Source organism: Capra hircus, chromosome 5, assembly GCF_001704415.2.
Source record: "Capra hircus breed San Clemente chromosome 5, ASM170441v1, whole genome shotgun sequence".
Lineage (NCBI taxonomy): Eukaryota > Metazoa > Chordata > Mammalia > Artiodactyla > Bovidae > Capra > Capra hircus.
In genome coordinates, this window is record NC_030812.1 from 100,076,384 (window position 1) to 100,103,388 (window position 27,005).

The 27,005-nt window shown below is 43.4% G+C and overlaps 1 protein-coding gene across 1 annotated transcript; it reads right to left on the minus strand.

Annotated features, from left to right (window-relative positions):
- MFAP5 (microfibrillar associated protein 5) lies at window positions 1,011-12,970 on the minus strand. Its single transcript, XM_005680893.3, has 10 exons — window positions 12,727-12,970; window positions 12,143-12,202; window positions 10,598-10,633; window positions 7,616-7,660; window positions 7,102-7,134; window positions 6,690-6,725; window positions 5,106-5,135; window positions 4,117-4,204; window positions 3,102-3,175; window positions 1,011-1,445 (listed from the first exon to the last, which is right to left on the minus strand). Exons 2-10 carry the CDS (start codon window positions 12,198-12,200, stop codon window positions 1,333-1,335), a joined length of 513 nt encoding a protein of 170 aa, XP_005680950.1. The 5' UTR covers window positions 12,201-12,202; window positions 12,727-12,970; the 3' UTR covers window positions 1,011-1,332.

The window sequence follows — 27,005 nt, forward strand, 5'->3', positions numbered from 1 at the left end:
CTGGGTTGCATGAAGCACAAGCTGGAATCAAGATTGCCAGGAGAAATATCAATAACGTCAGATATGCAGATGACACCACCCTTATGGCAGAAAGTGAAGAGGAACTAAAAAGCCTCTTGATGAAAGTGAAAGTGGAGAGTGAAGAAGTTGGCTTAAAGCTCAACATTCAGAAAATGAAGATCATGGCATCTGGTCCCATCACTTCATGGCAAATAGATGGGGAAACAATGGAAACAGTGTCAGACTTTATTTTTTGGGACTCCAAAATCACTGCAGATGGTGACTGCAGCCATGAAATTAAAGACACTCACTCCTTGGGAGGAAAGTTATGACCAGCCTAGATAGCATATTTAAAAGCAGAGACATTACTTTGCCAACTAAGGTCCGTCTAGTCAAGGCTATGGTTTTTCCTGTGGTCATGTATGGATGTGAGAGTTGGACTGTGAAGAAAGCTGAATGCCAAAGAATTGATGCTTTTGTACTGTGGTGTTGGAGAAGACTATTGAGAGTCCCTTGGACTGCAAGGAGATCCAACCAGTCCATTCTAAAGGAGATCAGCCCTAGGATTTCTTTGGAGGGAGTGACGCTAAAGCTGAAACTCCAGTACTTTGGCCACCTCATGTGAAGAGTTGACTCATTGGAAACGACTCTGATGCTGGGAGGGATTGGGGGCAGGAGGAGAAGGGGACGACAGAGGATGAGATGGTTGGATGGCATCACTGACTTGATGGACATGAGTTTGAGCAAATTCTAGGAGATACTGAAGGACAGGGAAGCATGATGTGCTGCAGTCCATGGGCGTAACTGAGTGACTGAACAACAGAAAGAGGACATACCAGGCAAAAGTTAGGACAATCCAGCAAAATATTTGGAGTAAAGAGGACCACGTAAGTGAATGGAGAGTTAATCTAGGAAATGCTTGAATGTAAAATATTGATGTTCTGTAGTTAGTTGAGATTGACAGTGATAGCATCTTCCCCCCTAAGACCTATCTCAAACAGATTCAGTAGTTAATATTTTTAATAATTTTATTCAAGTTTATTTTCTCTTGACATTGTACATAGAATGTTTCTATCTAAGCGACACATTAATCATTTATCTATCAGGTCTATGATATGGAGAAGCAGCAAAACCATGCAATACTACAAAAACTATATGTTATATACTGAAAAGTGACAGAAGCGGGTAAAAAAAAATAAAGAAGTAAGGACAAAAGCTAGACATTGCAAAGGGATTGGTTTAAGAACTACTCATGTCTATGGGTTAGCTGACAGTGGTTGGACAAGGGGTTCCCTCCCACCCACACATTCTTTCCTTCCTCTTCCTTGTTGATCACAGACCACTGGGTCCCTGCAAATTCACATTATCACAGGGAGGAAGGCGGAAGTAGTTGGAGCGTCGGAGTCGCCTTGGGGGCAGACCAGCCTTCTGACGGCAGAGTTCATCTAGAAGAGAAGCAGAGCATGTTGAGATGAGAATGTAGGAAGGTGGCCAGGGCTCCAAGAAAAGAGAAGAAGAAAGAGGAGACTGCAGGGTGGTGCAGTGAAAAGTTTGAAGAGAAATAGACCAGGGTTAGAACCTGGGATCTGTCACTTACTGGTTATTTACTCCCTACCAGAAAGAGTTGACTTTTCTGAACCTCACCATCCTTTTCTGCAAAACAAGCATTGAAATACCTGCTTCAAGAATGTAGTTGAAAATGAAAGACTGGATGCAAAAGAACTGAGCACAGGTGGTCAGTTCTTAGTCACACCTTGCTTCCAATTCTTCTAATTATAGACTTATTAAACAGCAGGAAAAAAAAATGAGGTCCAGTCATTCAAAAGTGTTTACTGTGTGCAAATGGCTAACTTTAGCAAGTCCCCCGAGACACTTGAAAGTGCCTCGAGTCCCAGATACTCATCCTCAGTGTCAAGGTGCTTCCCTTGCAGGTGGCTTGCAGAGCCAATGAAGGCGAGGGCTAAGTTTCCTTCTGCGAAGTTAAGTACAGCTCTTACTCAGAGGGGGTCGGTGCAAGGCCGGCAGCTGAGTCAGAGTGGCTTTTGCATGTGGTGACTTTGACGATGGCAGCCATCATCTGGGGCTGGGCCAGGGGAAGGTGAGAAATAGTGTTTTCACACCGCACATAGTGTCTAACCACACATTTGGACTCTTGTAATTTTTTTTTTTTAATAAAATCTACCTTGCTCTACCTCTGAAATTTCACAAGAAGCAAGGGAAATGGTTCTTGGAATTGGTGGACTATTGTAAAGGTAACCAGTGTTCAGCCAATGTCCAAGTGATTTTTTTATGCATCCAAATGTTATAGTCTCTAAATTAGTGGCTTTTTCCCCACCTGGACTTATGAACGTGGCTGCAGGACCAGTAGAGACTGTTATTTGTAATAGTGGACTTGGCTTTTCATCTCTGCAAATGATCTTCAAAGTAGCAGAGCATCTGAATGCACTAGCTATACATAAGAGAAGTTTGGGGTTTCTGTCTAGTTGGAAAGGGATTTAGCGGTGCTTTCTTAAGGGTTATCAATTTTTTAATGTTAATAATGGAAGATAATTGCTTTATGATGCTGTGTTTCTGCTGTATGACAAAGTGAGTCAGCTATGTCTTGTTTACTTGCTCAGTCATGTCTAATGCTTTATGACCCCATGGACTGTAGCCTGCCAGGCTACTCTGTCCATGGTGAGAATACTGGAGTGGGTTACCATTTCCTTCTCCAGGGGATCTTCCCAACCTAAGGATCAAACCCGAATCCTCTGCATTGGCAGATGGGTTCATCGTGGCTGAGCCACCAGGGAAGCCCTATGCGCATTCATATATCCCCTCCCTCTTCAGCCTCCCTCCCTCCTCTCCTTCCACCCCTCTAGGTCATTACAGAACACAGAGCTGAACTTCTGTGCTGCACAGCAGCTTTGAGGGTCATGAATATACCAAACATGGTGCTTTCTTTATATTGTTTATTGGGGTAACCAGGTGGAGCAGGAGCTGATGGAAGTCAGAGAGCAGCCTAAAGCCCTCCTCCAAAGCCACATCTTGGAACTGTTAGCACCTTGCCCCAGTTATCAGTTGCTCTCATTACTGTTCCTCCCCATCAAAGCTAGTCTTACCTTTCATAGCTTCGTGTTCTTTACAGACAAGACGGGAGCAGATCTCATTGTTGATGACATACATGCGCCGTGAACTGCCATAGATCCAATGCCATGGTGCGAGAAGGATATGGAAAAAGCATTGAGAGGGAGAACTAGCCTCTGCCTGAGATGTCTCTTTCAACTCCTGCAAATACTTGGATTTCCTTAAGTATTTCAGACTTCCCACTCCCACCCCCACCCAAGTAGTGTAGAAGATAGAATGGTATCGATCACGCTTGTTAGTTACAACTTTGCACATTCCACCTAGACTCGAGCTTTAATACTTCCCACACTACTCCCTACTTTTTTCTGCCTTCACACTTGCATCTTCAGCTCCAGCCTATTCCTCGGATGTGATGAATTTGATAAACCAGTGTTTCCCTCATGATCATCCTTCCTCCAGTACTCAGCATCCTTGCCTTCAGCATCTACATTTGTTAGTTAAACTGTTCCGTGTGCCTCAATCCAGACTCAAGGTTCTTTTTTTCTTCTGTCATAATACAGTTCCCATTACTTATTTCTCAGGTCTTAAGTTTATTTGCTTTTCTTGAAAAGTATTTTTATTTTAAAAAAGCTTTTTATTTTGTCTTGGGGTAGAGCTGATTAATAATGTTGTGATAGTTTCAGATGAACAGCAAGGAGACTCAACCATAATATACCCGTATCCATTCTCCCCCATGACATTGAGCAGAGTTCCCTGTGTTATACCTTAGGTCCTTGTTGGTTCTCCATTTTAAATACAGCAGTGTGTACATGTCCATTCCAAACTCCCTAACTATTCCTCACCTGTATCCTTCCTCAGCAACTGTAAGTTCATTCTTTAAGTCTGTGCAGACTCTAGGTTCTAATTGGCACCTTCGGAATAGCTAAAAGGGTGATGCTTAAAACTTCTGCCGCCTCAGAGACTGAAATTCCAGAGTGGGTGCTCATTAAATAGTTACTGACATGAAAATGCTATCATGGGCAGCTCTCTAGGTGATATGGGACCCTTTACCTGGTGAAGCATATCTGATGGAGGCATTGCTTGATTGGCCGATGCACAGAGTAGAGTCTTGTGCAGGCGAATTTCTCATCCCGGCACTCTGAAGATACCCACCATAAAAAACACATGGTTAGAGGGATGGAGGAGGAGAGAAAGAGCTGGGGAAACCTACAGAGTAGTCTCTACAGAGGATCACTGTAAGCTGGGGTATGTTCTTCTTGTAACCAATACAAAGCAATAATATCCATCTCTTTGCGACCCCGTGGACTGTAGCCCGCTAGGCTCCTCTGTCCATGGGAATTCTCCAGGCAAGAATACTGGAGTGGGTTGCCATGCTCTCCTCCAGGAGATCTTCACAACATCGAACCCAGGTCTTCCGAATTGCAGGCTGATTCTTGACCAGCTGAGCCACCAGGGAAGTCCACAAAGCAATAATAGATGTTGGCTAAACAATGAAATTTAGGTGCTTCCCTACCTGAAAGGACAGAGAATAAAATAGTCCCTGTGGGTTCTTCTAGGAAAAAGTCCTTCTAGGGTTAGACAGGTGGCAACATGAAAGATGAAATGCTAACAGTCATATTCTGAAGAATTTGAATTCTAAAGTGGGTCACGATTTCTCTGTTCTGGTGGTTTTGAACCCTAGCTGCACATCGGAATTATCAGTATGTTAGAGAAAGCATGACATCTACAGTAATGTTGAGTCCTTGAGGTCACTTCCTGACCCACTAACAAACAGATTGTGTTCAAAGTTAGTTTATGCAGAGGACTGTTCTGGGACCATGCAGTAGTGATCCCATCTTTTCCCCATGACCTTTAGAACAGGAACTCATAGACAGTGAGGTAGGGTGGGAGGGATATGAAGAAGACTACAGATGTTCTTTGAGAAAGAATTGGAAATAAAACTAGAAGATGTACCAAGTATTCTCCCAAGAACAAGGAGATTAGGAATTTCCAGGAAGAAAAAAAAGCTTAAGAAAAATACAGACAAAAGACAGTCATACCTGTGGTGGTATTTTTGTCGTTGAGTGAGGCTGAAAGGAGGAAATTTTATTCAGTTATTACTGGTTCTAGAAGTCACTGCCCTGTAACTGTCATGTTGCCTTACTTGAGACCCATGTGTGTGCTCAGTCATGTCTGACTCTTTGTAACCCTGTGGACTGTAGCCCACCAAGCTCTCTGTCCATGGGATTTTCCAGGAAAGAATACTGGAGTTGGTTGCCATTTCCTTCTCCAGAGAATTTTCCCGACCCAGGGATCAAACCCGCATTTCCTACGTTAAAGGTGGTTTCTTTACCGCTGAGCCACCAGGGAAGCCCCAGTCCTAACCTAGGGGCAAATTAAATACTGGCTGAATTTGTAGAACGGAGAGTAAGTCAAGGAGTAAGATGCATCTTGAAGAAATGGACTAACCATGGGAGTTACCTATAAAATGTTATCGGAAGGGTTGCTAATAGGATACTATAAGAAGAATGTTAGCTAGGTGATCTCATCTCTCCCCAGTTTCTTTGTTTCCTCTGCTCTGGTTCTTAGTTGCAGCATGCAGGATCTTCACTGGGGCATGTGGACTCTCAGCTGTGGCATATGGGATCTACTTCCCCTACCAGGGATCGAACCCAGGCTCCCATGGTTTCAATCACAGGCTTATATGCTGAGAATTCTCAAACTTCTATGTCTAGCTCAGAACTTTCTTCTAATAAGCTCCAGGTCTACAAATTCAACTTCCATTTTGTGGAAGAGCTCGTGGATTTTTTTTTTTAAAGATCCTTCCATGTCTCAAACTGCCTTCTTTCCCTTCACCAATTCAAAATGTTTAGTGAATGGTGCTACCATCCACCCAATAGCTACCATCTATCTAATAGAAAACTGAACTTCCTCTCAATAGCCTCCGCTCCCTGACAGCTCATTTCTCTCCCATACCTCTAACAAAATAATTCAGGACATCATATTTTATTGGGACTAGGCAGCAGCATTCTTGCTGGCTTTCCAATTCAATAATCTGCTTAGAACTTTCCTTTGCATGAACTGTTCTCTGGCTGGTTTTCATTTCCATCCTAAGCCTTTGCCTATATTGTTTTCTTTACCTGAAAGCTCTTCACTTTTCCATTCATTTGATTCACTTCTGTTTGTCTTCCAGCAATCAACCTAGTCAATGTGCCCTTCAGAAAAGCCTTTCCTAACTCTCAACACTGAATATAGTCAAGGACTTTGAGATTTCACAGCTTCTTTTGTTTGATTCCATATGTTTGGTGAAACTGAATAAAATTATCCATTTCTTTGTCTTATCTCGTCTGTTAGACAAAAGATGTTTAGAAGAAAATCAGTTTTGTTCACCTTTACCTTTACCCATTCAATCTTGGAAACTTGGAGAGAAAAATCAAACCTTGGCGGTTTATGTATCAAACCACAGTTCTTGCTTGTTGGGGGCTCAAATATGTCATTAATTTAAATTAAACTGTTGGGCAAATGCGCTGCATAACATGTAGTCCTATTTAGGGTTCTTCACCAGCTGTGCTGTCTTCCATCATGGGTATTGCGGGAAGCCCAGAACAGCCCCCGTGGCCCTGAGGTCCCAGATCTGAACTCACCCAGGTCATCGGTAGAAGGCTTGATATCAGCCAGAACTGAAAAGGCACAAAACAGTGATGTGAGAAGGGTTCCGGATTGACAAACGGAAAGGCAGAGGGCAATAGGGAGAATGTGGGTAACAGGAAAAAGCTGAGGCAATGGCTGGGTTTTTTATATTGTGTCCAGGGGAAGAGAGTTTATTGAAGATAATTTTTTTGAGTATTATTTGGCCTGTTGACATTGGAAGTCTTTATGTATGTTTTTTAAAGCAATGAATCCACTTTGCTTCCTCTTTTTTAGGGGGCCAAGAAGCATCTTTTCTTTCATCCCCTTCCCAGTGATAAAAATTATAAGATTAATTCAAGAGCTAGAATAAATACTGTGACTATTAACATGAAACGTGCCGTTTTTAAGAGCTGGAGTGAAACCTACCTGTTTCATCTGTAGCAGGATCATTCACCAGATCTGCAAAGATATGATTGATGCAGGGAATGAAAAAATGCAAGCAGGAAAAACAGCAAAGGGAAAAACAGGGTGAGGCATGATGATCTAAAAGGAGGAAAGATTGAAGGGAAAGAATGCGGACTCTTGGGGGGAAATATAAGGGACTATCACAGAAGGAAAAAGATGCTGTAAAAAGATTGGGCATGTTTATAGCTTTGGTGGCATCTAAGACAGACAACAGGGCTCTGAATCCGTCTCTCTCTCTTTTTAAATAATATTTATTTATTTGGCTGTGCCAGGTCTTAGTTGCAGCATGAGGGATCTAGTTCTTTGAGCAGGGACAGAACTTGGGCACCCTGCATTGGGAGCATGGAGTCTTAGCCACTGGACTACCAGGGACATCCCTGAGACTCTTTTCTAGTCTTCCTCTTACTTCATACAGACATCATCCTGGATCCTTCTATCCACAGTGTGAGAGCAAGGAAATAAAAGAATATCTTACTAGGATCTTCTGTGAATGTTTCTGAAGTCACTGTGGTCACATCATCTGCATAAAAACAATCAGAAAACACTTTCTGAGCATTCTCTGCCCCTCACCCCTAACCCCTGCACTCCCAGGAAGTGAAATTGTCAAGCACAGACACCATCACGTAGTAAGATCCTAAAAGTATTTTTCTTTGTTTCCCAACCAAAGTCCTTTCCTCTGAAACCCAAACAAATGTCACCCTTTTCCTATTCCCATGAATATACTCATACAATCCTAACCCTAAACTGTCCCTTTCCCATTGTTCTTATTTAGAGGAATGAATGAACTATGTGGCCATCAGATAGTCTACTGATTAAACTTTGGTTCAGCATCGGACTGCAAGAATGACTTCATCCTAACAGATAATAACTGATACAGCTAGTTAGGGATTACGATGGGCTTGCTTTACAGATGGTAAAACAGCATCAACAAAATAAATAACTCATCCAAGGTCATAGAGCTTGTTGATAGTTATTATGGGCTGATGACCTCTTTGTGATACTTATTTAAATGAAAATTGTCTTTCTCAAAAAGACTGTGATTTTTAAAAAAAATCTTTTGACTGTGCTACTGTGCATGTGGGATCTTAGTTCTCTGACTAGGCATTAAACTGGCATCCCCTGAAATGGAAGTGCAGGATCTTAACCACTGGATCACCAGGGAAATCCCCAGACTGTGATTTTTGACATTCATGATTTTGATATTTTTGGATATCAGTCTGATGATACTCTCTACACAGTGTTCACAAGAGGTTACATTGGTCGTTTTCTGATGCTTACAGTGATAAGTGAGGTAGAAAGAGAGACGAGGAGGGGAGATGCTTTGCTATTGATCCTTGGAAAGTGAAAACAAAAGGAGAAGTAAGAAATGGTCCAGGTCTTAAGATGGAAGATATTTGGATAAACTAAGAAAACTTCATCTGAAACTGTACATAATAGCAACTCCTGAAACAAATAGTCTCTGAATTAACAAGCAACATAAAAAAAGCAGTGTGAAGAACTAGACGTTTAACAAACATCCCATCTATAATGAACCTTCACTGTAAAAGGTTTATAGTAATTATCGGTTTTACCCACTAGAGGTCAGCAAATCCACATAATACTTTGCCTTGAGGTCAGCATACAAGTGTCAGATTTACAATCTGGTGAGAAGAGCATTTTTATAAAGCATATCAGAGTTACTGATCCTTGTACTAGAAGCAAAACAGAGAACATTTTAAAGGAATTTCCCCTGCTTATTCCTCAGTCATCTTTTAGAAAAAAATTCCAGATAGGCATCAGATGGGACAGGAAATTTTTACACCTTTTTAACACTTTTTAACATAAGCTTTCTTCTTTCAGAGCAGATTTTGATAAAAAGGAATTCAAGTTTGCTCCAGTCCCACAGGATAAATGAAAAACCACTGACCCGATTCATTCCAGAGGCTGTAAGAAGGGAGTGGATTTTCTCCAGGGTGTAGCCAATTCCTGTCCTGTTTCCAGTTCTCTCCAGCTACATTCCAGTCCAACCACTCACGGAAATAGAGGAAGCAGTGGGTGAACAAAGGGTTTGAGAATATCCTAGCTGTGTTTTTAGAATTTCAGGCAGAGTACTAGTTTTCTGCATATCCCTCAGTTTACCCACCTTTTCCATGAGCTACCTCCATAAAAGCTTAAGGACTGATGAATGTTTTCTGAGAAGGAATCTTATGGAGACATTTTCATCAGCTCTTACAATATTTCTGCTCAAAAAGCATCACAAAGTCATAAAACAGGACTGGACCTTAACCAGCCCAAAGAAAGGAATTTGGACTTTTAGTTGTGTTAGTGCTGGGACTTCCCAGGTGGCTCTAGTGGCAAAGAGTCTGCCTGAAATGCAAGAAACATGGGTTTGATCCCTGGGTGGGGAAGATCCCTTGGGAGAGGGAATGGATACCCACTCCAGTATTCTTGCATGGGAAATCCAATGGACAGAGGAGCCTGGTGGGCTACAGTCCATAGGGTCACATAGAGTCAGACACGACTGAGCATCTGAGCACAGCACAGCACAGGGCTGAAATAAACTCTGGGTTCAAAAATGTAAGGATTCAGGCCAGAACAGAGAAAAGGTTTTTCTGTATTGTTATTTCTTCTACCAAGATGAACAGTAAGAAATTATATTGTGAGCCAGTATACACATATAAAACGGAAAGAAAAGTAAAAATAATACTTTACTTCTGTTATCTACTTGCAGTGTACTCTATTTATCTTCTAACAAATATTTATTTTGGCGGTGCAAAGTCTTAGTTGAGGCTCTTAGGATCTTTAGTTGTGGCATGGGGGGTTTGGTCCTGACCAGGGATCAAACCTGGGTCCCCCTGCATTGGAACCATGGAGTCTTAGCCACTGGACCACCAGGGAAGTCGTCCCCAGTGTACTCTGTTTTTATTTTGATCTATCTATACTCATTAAAAGCACCAGTTGTGACCCACTCATTAGATTTTTCGACTCATTAAAGGGTTATATACTGCAGTGCTCTCAAGGGTTGGGAAAACCAAGAGAAATTATAATTATGTTGGTGCCAAGAGGCAGCTGCAGATGTTGAATCGAGCTGAAGGAAGCAGACCTTTGGAAGCCAAAACTTATGGATTCTGTCTCATTGAGCCATGATTTCCCTATAGGGCTGGGAAGACTTCTTTTTCTGTCTGCATTTTAGTTTTTCCATTCTTACATGGATAGGAAAATTCTGTTAGGAGTAGTGGGCGTTATCCGAGGGTGTGGAAATGAGATGGACATAGAGAAGATTTGAGTGAAGTTATTTCAGTAGTGAATGAGAAAGTTTTATGAATGGGATGACAGGATTGTTGAATTCAATTCTATTATTTCACACACCTTGGCACTTCATCTCTGTATGGTACGACAAATTCTTGGAACTTTGACCATTTGGCTCCATTGTCCAGATAAGAACCCCAACAGAGCCCAGATGCATGGGATCACTTACCTCCTCGCTGTCCGCTGACTCCTAGGGGTGTCCGGCCTGCACAAAGGAAGAAGTATGTGAATGCGTCCAGCTTTATACCTCATAAAGCTTTTCTGCGATGAACCAGAAAATGATGGGAAAATTGCTGTACTTGCCATGTTTTATTTCCATTACAGCTCCGTATAGAAATAGGCAGACTGTTAGTGCTACACACAGACACGGAAGCACTCAAAGACAGGAGACTGCTGAGCACAAAGGAGAGCCCTGACTCAGGAGGCCTCTTGCTTTCAGGCCGTCCAGAAGGGGTGGGGTCTTGATCCACCCACCAGGCAGCAGCCCTTCCTGATGGCCTGTCCTTCCATCCCCACAGCCAGCCCCTCCAGCTACACTACTGAAAAAGGCCCAAAATGATTATCTCACAGTCTGTGTTGGGCAGAATAAGGAAAAAAAAAAAAAGAATAGGATTTTTTTTTTGAAAGCCCAAGGTTCACTTTCTGTGGCCAGTCATCTAGTTCAGTTCTGTGCAATCTATGAAGATCATTTTCCTTTTGTCTACAGAGGTGGCAACATTTTCTGTGTGCACGTGAATCTGCTTGTGTGAGTCTGATGCTTGTGTTTGTTAGGTTAATGTATCCGCACTGTTTTCCTTCACAGTTTAAGATGTGCTGTGTGCTCAGTCACTCAGTCCGACTGTTTGCAGCCCCGTGGACTGTAGCCCGTCAGGCTCCTCTGTCCATGGGATTCTCCAGACAAGAATACTGGAGTGGGTTGCCATGCCCTCCTCCAGGGGATCTTCCTGACCCAGGGATTGAACCTTCATCTCCTATGGCTCCTGCATTTCAGGGCAGGCAGATTCTTTACCGCTGAGCCACCAGGGAAGCCCCTTCTTCATGGTTTAAACTTGAGTTTCTTCTGAGGTGGTCCTTATGTCTGTGTACACAATTGTATACATCAGCTTCTCTTTTTGCTTTCTTTTTTTTTTTGGAGGGGAGGTGTGTCCTGGGATCTAAGTTTCCTGACCAGGGATTGAACCTGGGCCATGGCAGTGAAAGCACTGTGTCCCAACCGCTGGGCCACCAGGGAATTTCCTCCTTTGGTATTTGTTTCCCTGTTTGTATATTTATGAGAGTGGCCCTCTTGGTTAACATGCATATGCGTGTATCTTAGTTTTGCTTTAATTTCATAACTCTCAGGCTGCCTTCCCCCAGATCTGAGGTCATCTCTAATCACATCCCTCTAATCACAAAGTCTTTTCTTCTCTTCTCTCTCTCTCTCATTTTTTGGTCATGCTGCAAGGCTTACAAGACCTTAGTTCCCCAGCCAGGAACTGAACCTAGGCCCTTGGCAGTGAGAGCACAGAGTCCTAACCAGGGAACTGCCAGGGAACTGCCAAGTAACTCCCCGCATTCTTTGACTTCTCTTTAATGGGCAATTCTAGAATTAAATAGCAAGCATCTCTCCTCCCATTCCCCTTCAGCCTCCTTGCATCCTCCCTCTAACATACACCTCTACCCACCTCGGAGGAGCTGACATTTTAGGGGGAAAAGAAAAAAGGTAGGGACTCACCAGAGGACATGATGAAGGCGGTGAGAAGCAGGAGCACTTTGGGTCTGAAGAACACCATATCTGACAGGTGAGTGGGGAAAGTGGAGACAGTGATCAGCACTTCCGTTCCAGGCAAGCATATCTGTAGGGTGCCTTGCTTCCCAAGGTCTTTCCTGGTCCCTCATAAGTCTCAGACCCTTCCTCTCTTTTCTTCCAACACTTCTTCAAACTCTCTTCTGTGATCATTTGCCATCATGCTCACCCCTTCTTTCCCAGAAAGTCAGGAAATTTTATACTCTACATGGTTCATGATGGGCCCCCCATCCACCCCATGGCCTCTTTAGTCCCTAGTATCTAAACTTTTGTTTTGATATCTGTGACTTTTTAAAAAATAATATCTGTTCATCTAAGTGTCTCCTCATTTAAATTCCATGGATAACTGGGATGTCTGTTCAATTCTAAATCACTGACATTCTCCATTGCCTGCTTCCAGCCCTTTCACACACACACACACACACACACACACACACACACACACACACACCCTCCCTCCCTCCCTCCCTCCCTCTGTCTATTTAGGGTTTTAGACAATCCAAGCCACTCACTGTTGATGGTTCTCTGCTCTTTCCACCGAGTCCTTTGGTTGTTGAATGTGTGTCTCTCTCCTTCTCTGTTCCACTTTGGCTGGGGTGTAAGATGAACAGGGCCACTCCCTGGAAAGGACTTCGAATTTGGCCTACTCTGAAACAATGAGATGAGGGAGAGCAAGGAAGAGAGAGAGAGAGGGAGGGAGGGAGGGAGGGAGGGAGAAAGCCAGGCTAGAGGAGTCTGATTCAGTGCTACTGTGATGCAGGGAGGAGAAGGGCGATGGGGTTTTGCAGTCACTCACACCCTCGTTCCAAAGGTTATGATCACACTGATGAGAGATGGTGCTGCTCCCTTGACGGGTTGGCTCAAGCTCATATATGCCTTTCTTCCATGAACCACCATCTGGCCCCAGTCTCACTTTGTCCTTGGGTTACTTTTTACCTAAAGAGAGAGAGAGAAAAAAAAAAAACCCCGCAGAATATGTTTTTATGTCTCTGGCTGTCTTCCATATTTGAATCATTCTTCCAACCCCCTTTCTCACTTTTGTCTTTTTAGAATTGTGCTCCCCCAAATTTGTTTCTTTGTGTCTCTCTTTTTTCTTTTCCTTTTGTCTTGACCCACACATTTAGCCTTTCCCCGCCCACCCCCATAATCTCATTTATTGTCACATCCAAACAAACACAGACACCACAGGAGTTTTGTCCTGGAGAAAGCCTGGCTGTCTTAGGGTTAGGGACAGTTAAGGAATATAGGACCCTCACCCTTCTGTAATGTGGAGGAGCTCCATGAGAGAAGACGCCAGCCTTAGGCTGTCGTTTGGTTTTGTTTAAGCTTATGTTAAGAATCTTGGTTTCTGGACTCTTGAGGACAAAAATGCCATCAGAAGGCCAATGAAAATTGGGAGCCAAGTTCATTCTGCTTGCTTTGTTTCCCATCATATCACATAATATGTATATAACACTTTCTCTGATCCAGGAGCTATAAAAACTTTGTCTTTGCTCTTATTCCTAGAAACTCTCATGCTTAGACAATTACAACATCTCCACTTCAGCAAGAATAAACTTGAGTGACAGAAATGCAAATCTGAAAAATGGTTGACCTTAGGTGCTCTAGCAGGGTGTCAAGTTATCTGTTAGCTTCCTTAGTCTATATTCCGTTCCCTGAACAGCTAAATTAGAGAAGCATACAGGTAGACCCTGGTGGCTCAGTGGTAAAGATTCTGCCTGCCAATGTAAGAGGCTTGGGTTTGGGGGTACTTCCCTGGTGGTCCAGTGGTTAAGAACCTGCCTTGCAATGGGGGCTACGCAGATTCAATCCCTGGCTGGGGAACTAAGATCCCATGTGCTACTGGCAACTACCAAGTCATGCCTGCCTTGAATAAGACTGGTTGCCGTGATATAAATAAATAAATATTAAAAAAAAAAAAAAAGAGTCTCGGGTTTGATCCCTGGGTTGGGAAGATCCCCTGGAGAAGGAAATGACAACCTACTCCAGTATTGTGCCTGGAGAATCCCATGGACATAAGATCCTGGTGGGCATCAGTTCCATGGGATCACGAAGAGTTGGACACGACTGAGCAACAGCACAGCTAGACAAGAGCAGATAATATTAATGGGTTACAGACCAGAAGAAAGAAGAGAATTAATGATGGAAGAAGGGAGGAAAGGAGGAAGGAAGGAAGGAAGCGGTCCTGAGGAAGGAAGAGCTGTGGACCTAGAAAGAAGCAAATAGCACCTGTGGTTTCTCTTCGGGAGCTATACCTGCTCCATCTCTGAACTACGTGGGTTCTGGTTAGTTCCTAGAACAAATCTGTGGACCAAACCCAAGTCTTCCTCACCAGCCTGGTCCAAAACTTGATCTTTTTCCATCTGCTCCATAATGAGAGTGCAGAGGCTGCAAAACAGATGTCTGGGGAGAGCCAGAGCAAGGAAAGGCAGGGTGGTGGGTGTGGGGAAGGAACGAAAGCAGACGCAGAGCAGAACTCAGGCAGGACGCACAATAGAGGGCCTAGAGCCACACTCATGTTTTCCGTGAAGCACAGACAGATGGAGGAACTGAACTCCGGCCAGTCGTTTGGCAGGGCCGGCAATGACCTCAACTTGCTGGCCCAGCCAGAGACTGTAAGACTGTATCTCCGGAAAGCCTCCCCAGGCAGTAGGAGGGGGCGCTCTCCTGGAGTCCCAGGGGGCGGGGAGTCTGAAGTTAGAGCTGAGAAAACAGGGACAGAATGTTCAGAGCAAGCAGAAGGAGAAGGCAGGCAGCGAGTGGGACCTCGGAAGGAAGGGAGGGGGGAAGCTGGAAAGGAGGCGGGAACTAGTGAAAGCAGAAACCACCCTGTATTCTTGCTGGTCCTTCAAGGATGTCATTTATTTGCAAGTACTTGGGTTGATTTCTTATTCATGACCTTAGAGAGCTTCAGATTTACTTTTCTCTGGTGGTTATCATTAGAATTACATCAAGTCAAAGTCAGCACCCATGGCCCAGGAATGAGCGACTGCCACCCAGAGACGTGAGCTGAGACTCTCCCCAGGGAAGACCTCCCTGAGCTGCAGTCCGTATATTCATCCAATACAAGCTGGAGCTGCTGCAGGTCAAGGACACAGGAAAGGCCTCCGAGGAATTGACTGGCAGGTGCAGAAGCGACTTAAGGCAGGCATTCTCATGTTTGAGAGAGCCAGGAAAATACTAGTTTTTTAAAAGAGGTCTCCAATCGGTGGACAATGGGTAAAATGCAAAGAGAGAGAAGGGAGGCAGAGATGCAAGACAGTGTGCTGGTTTATTCATCTGTTTACTGGCCTGTGAAGAATACACCCATTAGCTGAAGGCCTCTGGGCAAATGTACAGAAACGTTATTACTGCAGTATGATCCAACTAAATTAAATCCAGGGCCTAAACACACACAGATCCCATAAAAGGGAGGAGAGGAAAGGAGGAGGGTTATATGAGGTGGGGATGGGGGGTAGGGGAGTGCTGTGTGTAGCAGAATGAAGCAATAAAGCAGTAACGGCCAAACTAAGAGATGGACTCAGCGGAGGCCTTCAGAGCCAACAAACGTATGTCCTCTGAGACCTTGGGCTGGGGAGAGCCTCCCTCATCTTAGTAACCATGCACCTCTCCAATACTCTGCTCTTTACACCTCCCTGCCTTGCACTTCCTATTCCTTCCTTTCTGAAATATCCTTTTCCCAACTCCAGTAAAGGCCTGTGAAAGTGTTAGTGTTAGTCACTCAGCTGTGTCCTACTCTTTGCAACCCGTGGACTGTAGCCTGCCAGGCACCTCTGTCCATGGAATTCTCCAGACAAGAATACTGGAGTGGGTTGCCATTTCTTTTTCCAGGGGACCTTCCCAACCTAGGGATCAACCCTGGGTCTCCTGCATTGCAGGCAGATTCTTTACCATCTGAGCCACCAGGGAAACAGAAAAATAAATGCCTATATGCACATCAAAACCAGCTCCAAGGCTGTTCTACCCAGAAATCTTTGCCCGGTCCCCTCTGCTTCTGAAGAGTTAATCAGGGACTTCCCTGGCAGTCCAGTGGTTAAGACTTCACCTTCCAATGCAGGGGGTGCAGGTTCAATCCCTGGTCTGGGAGCTAAGATCTCACGTCTTGAGGCAGAAAAACCAAAACATAAACCAGAAGCAATATTGTACCAAAATCAATAAAGACTTTTAAAAATGGTCCACATAAAAGACAATTGTTAAAAAAGGTCAATTGTTCCCTCTATTGAGCTACCTCTCCATTTTATTTTTCTCTCTGTGGCATCAGCTTTATTATATTCTTTTTTATGTGTCTGTCTTCTTGATTACACTGAGAGGTCCTTACTCCTCTCTGGCTGACATAATGATTAGTACAGAGCAACTCAAAATTTGTTCATTTGAGTTGAGATGAAGACTTGGAAATATTTTGAGATATAAACATTCAAAAACTGAGTTAAATGCAAAAATAAAAAATTGAGAGGAAAGTTGTAAAAAAGAAAGCAGTTTGAGAGGATACAGGAGTTCAACCAGTAAAATAACTAACCAATGTTTTGATCCAAAGGGAGGGGAATAGAGCTAGAGGAAACAGGTACAGAAATCAGGTTATTCCAGGAACAAAGGGGTTTTGGCAGAAGGGCTGTAAAATCAGTTCATGTGAAACATATGTAACTTTTATCAACAATGATGAGTGCTTCTGTCTTATCATTTTCAGAGGGTGTGGTGGCCTTGCACTGTTCCTCTCGACCAGTCCTGCAAACATAAAATGCTTGATCCGGTTCAGAACTCTGTCAGGTTTCCTAAAATGGAACCCACAACAAATAAACTTGAATAACTGATAAAATTGGCTGTAGACACACAAAATAAGACAAATGCCTTGTTCACTGATAGGAAATGTCTATCTTCTCATTCTACTCATCAGGAAAGAAAGAAAAACAAAGTCTGGGATTCAAAAATATGAAAGACATCCAGGAAAGTTCAGTGTATAAGTTTTTTTTTTTTACGCAGCGTTCTTATTTATTTAGTGTTTTAATCTTTGTTGCTGCACACAGGCTTTCTCTAGTTGCAGTGAGCTGGGCTACTCTCTAGTTGTGATGTGGGGGCTTCTCATTTCGGTGGCTTCCTTTGTTGCAGAGCATGGGCTCTAGGCAAGGGTTCAGTACTTGTGGAGCAGCTGCCTGGTCATCCCGTGGCGCTGTGGAATCTTCCCAGTACAAGGAATCAAACCTGTATGCCCTGCACTGGCAGGCAGATTCTTTTTTTTTTTTTTTATTGGAGGCTGATTGGTTTACAATATGACAGGTGGATTCTTACCTACTGGACCACCAGGGAACTCTCATGCATGTAATTATTCTCAAAGAGCAACAGCTGGTAAAATCAGTGGACATAGCGCATTTATATGACAGATATGTTTGCATTTTAATAGACGGTATGAGCCAGGACGCCCACAGAATCGCCCTTGGTGACCCCCACGTTCTATTCTTCACCCCTATGTATACTACTAGGCAATACGATAACAGCAGAGGAGATAATCCCAGAAGAGATTACAAAGAGACTCCAGCTTCTAGGGCCGGTGCTCTCTCGATCTCTTGCTTGTTTTCCCTGAGCAAAGCGGCTGCGCTGTGAGTCACTCTATAGAGAAGGTCATGGCCGACAGTTGTGTGAATGAACTTGGAAATGGATTTTCTCTCAGGTGGGCTGGAAGACTGCAGCCCCAGCCAACACCTTAACTATAGCCTAGTGAGCTGCTCTCAGCCAGAGGTATGCAATAAAGCTGTGCTTGGCTTCTTAACCAACGGAAACTTTGGGAAAATAAATGTTTTAAACTGCTAAGTAGATAAGAATGCATCATAAAAAAATATTGTATCTCCAACTAAATAGTATATAATAAAATCACATTAATACAATTATACTATTATGAAATACTAAATTAGCTAGTATAATACATATGTTCAGTTGCTCCTTTGAGTCTGACTCTTTGCGACCTCCTGGACTGTAGCCCACCAGGCTCCTCTGTCTATGGAATTTTCCAGGCAAGAATACCAGAGTGGGTTGCCATGTCCCTCTCCAGTGATCCAGTGATCTTCCCAAACCAGGAATTGAACCCGCATCTCCTGTGTTGGCAGGCAGGTTGTTTACCACTGCACCACCTGGGAAGCCCTAGCTAGTATAATATGTTGGCTATTAATATACACTAGTTTAATACACTAGTGTTAATATATACTAATGTTCATGGAGCACTTACCATATGCTAAGCACTGTGTTAAGAAGTGTGATTAGGCTACATAAATTAAATATATCCTTTGTAATTAGGACTTCCCTGGTGGCTCAGAGGTTGAAGTGTCTGCCTGGAATGCAGGAGAGCAGGGTTCGATCCCTGGGTCGGGAAGATCCCCTGGAGAAGGAAATGACAACCCACTCCAGTACTCTTGCCTGGAAAATCCCATGGAGGGAGGAGCCTGGTAAGCTACAGTCCATGGGGTGGCAAAGAGTCAGACATGACTGAGTGACTTCACTTTCACTTTCGAAATTAGTACATTCATAGGAAAGCCTAGAAAAAAGGAAGGAGAGATGAAAAGGAAGAAGAGATAAGGGAGAAGGGAAAAAAGAAGGTGGGAGAAAGAAAGAAATCACACAGAAACCATAGAATCACCTTGAATATTCACTTTGTATCAAGATTTGCTAGGGACTTCTCTGGTGGTCCAGTGGTTAGGACTCTGCTTCCAAAGCAGGGGATGCAGGTTTGACCCCTGGTCAGGGAACTAAGATCCCACAATCCTTGTGGCCAATAAAATAAAATTAAAATTAAAAAATTAAAGAAGACTTTCTATAATTTAGTACTACAACTTACTTGAAATGTAGAAAATCTTATGAGCTTCCATAGAAAAGAATTAAACAACTAAAACGTCCAGTTTGTAGTAAAGAACCAAAGGAATTTGTTTCTCTGCCTGGAGCAGAAAGCCTGAGAGAGGAACTTAATTATTAATGTATACTATTTTGAAGATTTTGGTAGCTTCATATTTATCACTTCCACAAAAATTAGGGCAGAATAAAAATGAACTTCTTTTGGAGGTTAGTTTAAGTGATATCTTGGAGAGATTTCCTGAATATAAGGCCATGAATAATTAAAATTCATTTAATCAGTCAACAGACTTTCTATACTCCAGCCATTCTGTTAATATGCAGTTGAAATAGAATAGAAATAAAACATATTGTTTTGCTTTTATATTACTCACAACATTTTCTAAGGAAAGTTCTAGAAATTCTTTCTTTGGAGGTAGCGGAGTGATTTGATGTTGATGTATTTCTAGAAACAGAAAGATGGATTGAATGATCAGGAAAAGTTAGACATGAATCGCATGACAGGAAAATTGGAATTTGCTTGTTTTGGGTTTTTTTATTATTAATATATAAAAATAAATTTTATTTATTCATGGTTGTGCTGAGTCCTCTTTGCTGCGCGGGCTTTCTCTAATTCTGGTGAGCGGAGGCTACTCTTTAGTTGCAGTCCGCAGGTTTGCCGTTGCTGTGGCTTCTCTTGATGTGGAGCACGGTCTCTAGGATGCGGACTTCAACAGTTGCGGCTCCTGTGCTCTCAGAGCACAGGCTCAATAGTTGCGGGGCGCGGGCTTAGAGGCATACGGGATCCTCCCAGTTCAGGGATCGAACCCACATGTCCTGCATTGGTGGGCGGATTCTTTACCACTGAGCCACCAGGGAAGTCCTGACATTTGCTCTTGTTATTGGGTCCACCTGCATGCCTTGCATTTTCTGGTATAAGTGAAGGAGGCCTTCAGAGCTGTCCTGAGACGGACTTCTGGGTTGGGCAGAAGTACAAGGCTATCTTTCTTATCTTGAACCTTGATAATCTTTCCACTTGAAGATCCTTCTCCCCAGTTCCCATAAGAGTGATCTTTAACAAACCACACTGAAACTTAGGATTTTGAAAGAAAAACAGCTTATAATTTTCCATGATTTTGTACGTTGATCAGGCAGTAAGTCTGCTTGACATGGTGTTGGCTGAAAAATCCCAAATGGTCTCACTCATGGCTCTCTGGTGCTGGCTGCCCATGGAAACGAGCCTCTGATGGGGCTGCTGGCAAAAGCCTCAGTTCTCATCTATGTCGTGTCTACAGCTGACTCATTTGGGCTTCCAACAGCATGGCCCTGGTGGGGAGAAGAAATCTCCCAAGAGGCAAAGGAAGAAGGTGCAGACCTCTTAGGATCTCCGTCACTTTGTTTTCAGTTTTTTAGTTTTTGGTTATGCTGCTGGGCGAGAGGGCTTCCCTCGTAGCTCAGGTGGTAAAGGATCTGCCTGCAATGCAGGAGTGAAGTGAAGTTGCTCAGTCGTGTTCGACGCTTTGTGACCCCATGGACTGTACCCCACCAGACTCCTCCATCCATGCGATTCTGGATTAGGTTACCATTTCCTTCTCCAGGGGATCTTTCTTACTCAGGGATCAAACCTGGGTCTCCTGCCTTGTAGGCGGACGCTTTACAGTCTGAGCCGCCAGGGAAGTCCGTAATGCAGGAGACCTGTGTTCAGTTCCTGGGTTGGGAAGATCCCTTGGAGGAGGAAATGACAACCCACTCCAGTATTCTTGCGTGGAGAATCCCATGGACAGAGGAGCCTGGAGGGCTACAGTCCATGGGGTCGCAAGAGTCGGACACAACTTAGGGACTAAACCACCCCCTGGGTATGAGGGATCTTAGTTTCCCGACAAGGAATCAAACCCGTGCCCTCTGCAGTAGAAGCATGGATTCTTAACCACTGGGCCACCAGGGGAATCCCTGGTCTCAGCCTCACAAGTTCCCCAGCATCACTCCTACTATATTCTGTCAGGTAAAAGAAGTCTTCAGGGTCTCAATTCCAAATTAAGGGAAGGAGAAATAGACTTCGCTCCTTGATGAGAGGAGTGGCAAAAAAAAAAAAAGTGTCACAGGGCTTCCTTGGTGGCTCAGATGGTAAAGAATCCATCTGCAATGCGAGAGACCTGGGTTCGATACATGGGTAGGGAAAGTCCCCTGGAGGACGACATGGCAACCCACTCCAGCATTCTTGCCTGTTGAATCCTCATGGACAGAAGAGCCTGGCGAGCTACAGTCCACGGGGTTGCAAAGAGTTGGACAAAACTGAGGGGTTAAGCACAGCAGAGCACACATGTGTCACAAGGATAAATGGAGTCTTTAACAGATTAGCTAAGAGCCAAAGAACATTTGTGTTTTGCCCTTTCCCTGAAGCCTAATTCCCTCTCATCACAATTCTAAGGACCTCTTGTATGCTCAATAAGATAGAAAATTTCAGTCTTTGGTTTCCTCGGTATCCGACACTGTTCTGCTTACTCGTCATTGCTGGAAGTGTTCAAGTTTCTCCCCCAGACACCTGTCTCTTGACTATACTGTGTCTCTATTTACCACTCCTGTGTCTCTATTTACCATCTTTTGCTTCTGCTCCCGGATCTATACCTCAGTCTCTTCTACACCTGAAAGTAAAATAGGCATCTCTAGTTGGATATTTCATTGGCACCTTGAGTCTGTCACGCTTTTCTAACAGAGAGCAGGATCATTTAAGCAAAGGACGGGTGGGGGTGGCAGAGGTGGAGAAGCTAAAGAACAGACTCCTAGCAGTAACCTCCTAGAGACCAGTACCCATCTTCTGGAGGCCACCTCGCATGCTGAGATGTTACCACCCAGTCTACAGGAGCACACAGGCTCTGCTAGAATCCACACTAGCAAAATGCATCTTCCCTCCCTGCCTCTGTCTTAACTTACGTGGCTTTCAATTCTTCTCGGTTGCTGGAACGTAAACCACATTTAAACTCTAGCTATAAGAGGGTCTAGGGTAGGTAGTTTTTAGTTTTCCACCCTCTGTAATACAGGAAGGTGCCCAAGAAAGACACGTGAATAAATGTAAAGTAAATTGCCGTATCTTTGCATATGGAAAATTGAGTTATTCTCTGCATTGGTGCCCCTCTCATTCTAGAAATCTGCCACCATAACCCAGATGAAGCATGTGAGTCATCCCTGAATTTCTCCCTCACCCTGAATCCCAACACACACACACACTCACACACATACACATATACATCCGTTTTCTCTCTTATTTCCATCACCACCCCAGTTCAGTCCAAGTCATTACTCTAACAGTCTCAACTCATCTCCCAGTTTCCTCACCTTAATTGGTAATACAGAGCACTATGAGTAATTTTTCTAGCATTACTCGGCTTAGGTCATCCTGACTTAAAAACCTTAGGTGCGTATCATTATCTTTAGGACACAGATAGAACCTCTCAGTTCCATCTCTCATCACCAGTGCTCCAACCCACCCACTCCGACCCATTTTGCTTATTGCTTTCCGACCACACTGGCTGACTTACAGTTCTGCAAAAGCTCCAAGTTCTCCTGTTGCTTCGAAGCCACTGTACATACTCCGTTCCTTTTGTACCACCTCCACCAAAATCCTTAATATATCAATTTAGCATAACAACCCTTATGTTCATCTGGCTAATTTCTACTCATCCTTTTCAGCTCAGCTTTGGACTGTTTTCCCGAGTGTCTCCACCACAATGTGGGCTTATTGTGGGCAGATGTTTTGCTCTCTGTTGCATGCATGCCCAAAACCAAGCCAGGGACTCCTATTTGTGCCTCAGAATATGGATGCCTAGAGTAGGGGAAGGAAATGGCAACCCACTCCACTATTCTTGCCTGGAGAATCCCAAGGACGGGAGAGCCGGGTGGGCTGCCGTCTATGGGTTCGCACAGAGTCGGACACGAAAGAAGCGATTTAGCAGCAGCAGCAGTGTAGGGGAGAAACTGTATTTCCTAAGACTGAACACAAGAGGACGACAAATCACTTCTCCGGACCTGCTCTGACATTTGGCTAAATTTTCGTACACCTCATTTACTATTCCAACTGACTGTTGACACAGTTCATGTAGCACAACTCTTGAGCTGTGCCCGACAGGATGAAAGATTCCTAATGACTCAGAACTGTACTTCATTTATATTCTGGCTGCCTTCTCAGTGCCAGGCACTTCACTACCTACTGGTAACTAAAGATAAATCAGTCCCAAGTCCTCCATTCAAAGAATCTAGTGGGAAAGAGAAGTAAACTTAATTTTTCTTTATACCCAGACACAGGAAGAGACAACTCATTTTTTTTTTTTCCAGTATCACAGGCTTCTTAAAATGGCAGAAAGGTTAACTATTGGGTGTAAATAAGACTGAAACTTAGGGGCTTCCCTAGTGGCTTCAGTGGTAAAAAAAATCTGCTTGCCAATGTAGGAGACACAAGTTGGATTCCTGATCCAGAAAGATCCCATGTGCCGCAAAGTCACTAAGCCCTTGCGCCACAACTACTGAGCCTGTGCACTATAAGAGAAGCCACTGCAATAAGAAATCCAGATACCCCAACTAGAGAAAGCCTGTGTGCAGCAACAAAGACCCAGCGCAGTAAAAAATAAAAAACAAAAATAACCAAAATAAAATTATTTAAAGACAGAAACTTAGCCTTTCCTAAGTGACATGTTTGAAAAGCATAATCACCACCAATCCAGCTAATTCTACCCCAGGTAATTCTAGGATAGTTGGAGAATTATGCCTCATCCTAAACCCATTATTCCCCCGCCCCATTTTGAATAGACTTTTTTTTTTGTTGTTCAGAGCAGTTTTTATGTTCAGAGTAAAACTGAGTGGAAAGTACAGAGAATTTCCATATACTCCCTGCCCTACATACTCACATTCTTCCCCACTGTCAGACCAGGGAAGTCCACTGTTACAAGAGTAAATTAGGGTTCACTCTAATTTGACTTCCCTGGTGACTCAGATGGTAAAGCCTCTGTCTACAGTGCGGGAGACCCGGGTTTGAGCCCTGGGTTGGGAAGATCCCCTGGAGAAGGAAATGGCAATCCACTCCAGTACTATTGCCTAGAAAATCCCATGGAAAGAGGAGCCTGGAAGGCTGCAGTCTATGGGGTCGCAAGGAGTCAGACACGACTGAGTGACTTCACTTCACTTCACTCTAATTTAGAATGCTGTCCATTATGTGGGTTTTGACAAATGTGTACTGATACGCATCCACCATTATAGTATTGTACAGAGTAGTTTTACTGCCTTCAAAGTACTCTGTGCTCTGCATTTTCATGACCCCTTCTCTGAGCCCGACAACAACTGATCTTTTTGCTGCCTCTTAGTTTTTTTTTTTTTTTTTTTCAGGATACATATAGTTGGAATCATATGGTATGTGGTTTTTTTCAGATTGCCTCTCTTACTTGATCATAATACATTTAGGTTCAGTCCATGCTTTTTCATGCTTGGTAATTTATTTCTTTTCAGTGTTGAATAACAGTTAAACTGCATTCACCTACTCGATTGTTTCTGTTTGGGCAAGTATGAAGCTGCAATAAGCAGACATGTGCAATTTTTTGCATAAGTTTTTCCTTTGGATAAATACCAAGGAGCTTGAGACTAGATCATATGGTAAGGGTATGTTTAGTTTTATAAGAAACTAATCTGTCTTCCAAATTGGTGGTACCATTTTGGATTCTCAGCAGTGAATGGGAGTTCCTGTTGCTCGACATCCTTGTCCTTATTTTATGTCATCAGTATTTTGGATTCCGCCACTCTAATAGTCATGTAGTGTTGTCTGATTGTTTTTTAATTCTCACTTCTCTAATGACATAGGGTATGGAGCGTTTTTTCATTTGCTTATTTGGCATCTTATTTTTTATTGGTGAGGTACATGTTTCAGGTCTTTTGCCCATTTTAAAATCAGTTGCTTTCTTTTAATATTTACTTATTTGGCTGCATTGGGTCTTAGGCATGGCTCTCGAGGACTTGGGCTCAGTAGTTGGACCCCTCCGGCTGCGTTGATCCATGGCAGGTGGGATCTTAGTTCCTCGACCAGGGACAGAATCTGAGTTCCCTGGACTGAACCCAAATCCCTGCGTTGGAAAGTGGATTCTTAGCCACTGGACCGCTAGAGAAGTCCCTGTTTATTTGTCTTATTGTTGATTTTTAAGTTATTTGTATATTTTGGATACCTATTCTTTTCCTGATATGTATTTTGCAGATATTTTCTGCCAGTCTGTGGCTTGTCTCCTCATACTCTTGAGACCATGTTTTGCTAAGCAGAATTTTGGAATTTTAATGAAGTTTCAGCTTATTAATGACAGTGACTTAGTATGTGAAAAAGTCAGCACCATACCCAAGGTCATTTATCTATGTTATCTTCCAGAAATTTTATAGCTTTTCATATTAGGTCTATGACACATTTCTCTAAATCTTTTAGAGAAGAGCATAAGGTCTGTGTCTAGATTCTTTTTGCGGGGTGAGGGGAGGGCATGTGGATGTCCAGCTGTTCCATACCATTTTTTTAAAAAATTATTTATTTATTTATTTTTGGTTGTGCTGGGTCTTTGCTTTATGAGGATTTTTCTCCAGTTGTGGTGAGTGGGGGCTTCTGTCTGGTTGTGGTGCAAGGGCTTCTCATTGCGGTGGCTTCTCTTGTAGCAGAGCACAGGCTTTTGAGCTTGCAGGCTTCAGTAGCGCTTGTGCTCAGTAGTTGCGGCACACGGGCTTAGTTGCCCTGCAGCATGTGGAATCTTCCTAGACCAGGGATTGAACCCGTGTTCCCTGCAGTGGCAGGCAGATTCTTAACCACTGACCACCCGGGAAGTCACAGGACCATTTCTTAATTGTATTGCCTTTTATTCTTTGTTCTAGATCACCTGGTTGTTATTTATGTAGGCTTATTTCTGGACTCTATCATGTATCTTTGATCTTTTGTTGCCAATACCACACTGCCTTAATTACTGTAACTTTATACTGTTTGATGCACAGAAAGCCAAATGCTGAGACACAGAGGTGTGCTGCAGAGAAAGGGTATATTCATGAAGCAGCCAAGCAAGGAGCACCAAGCTCAAATCCACCTCCCGAAAGGTGAAGAGCTTGGGATGTTTATGAGACAAAGAAGCAGGGTGGCCTGAAGTGGGGCTTCCTACAGGGAAAAGAATGGGAGGCAAGGTAAAGGTGAAGTAATCAGTGTTCTGTGCAGGTATATCTGATTTTCATGCTTCTCATGGGATGCTTGTTCAGAAAGAAGCATCAGCATGATCCGAGAGTGGAAGTTTTGACCCCCTGATGTCAAAGGTTATCAGGCCCAGTGGTTGGTTTGACCTGGACAAGACTAGCTCCCACTTTCTGAAAAACAATTTAAGCAATTGTAGTGTAGCATGCATACATCAGAGGTGTTATTTATAAGGGCTGTTAAAGAAGCCTTATGACGTTTCATCTAAGCTACGTGAAGTTTTGAGCGTATGCAATCTGCAAGAACAATTAAAGCAAGCTTGGTCAATGAAGGCAGGTTACGGGTTATCATTTATCAAGCAAGTTGTAGTTCAAAGGATCTCAATAGTAAGTCTTGAGGTCAGTTAGTTTCAGTCCTCCATTTTGTTGTCTGTTCTTGGTCTGGGTCAGTCTGTGGACATTCAGAAAATAACTTGCTGGAATTTTGATTGGGATCATATTGAGTCTATAGATCAACTGGAAAGAACTAACATCTCTTTTTTCAGAGCTTATGGTTTCCTTTGATCCTTTGTATATATTCTGTTAGGTTTATACCTGTGTGTTCAGTCACTTAGTCGTGTCTGACTATTTGCGACCCCATGGACTGTAGCCCACCTCTGTCCATGGGAATTTTCCAGGCAAGAATACTGGAGTGATTGCCACTTCTTCCTCCGGGGGATCCTCCCCACCCAAGGATGGAAGCCTCTTCTCTTGCATCTCCTAAGTAGTTCCTTTTACTGGGTTTCTGCTGCCCCCG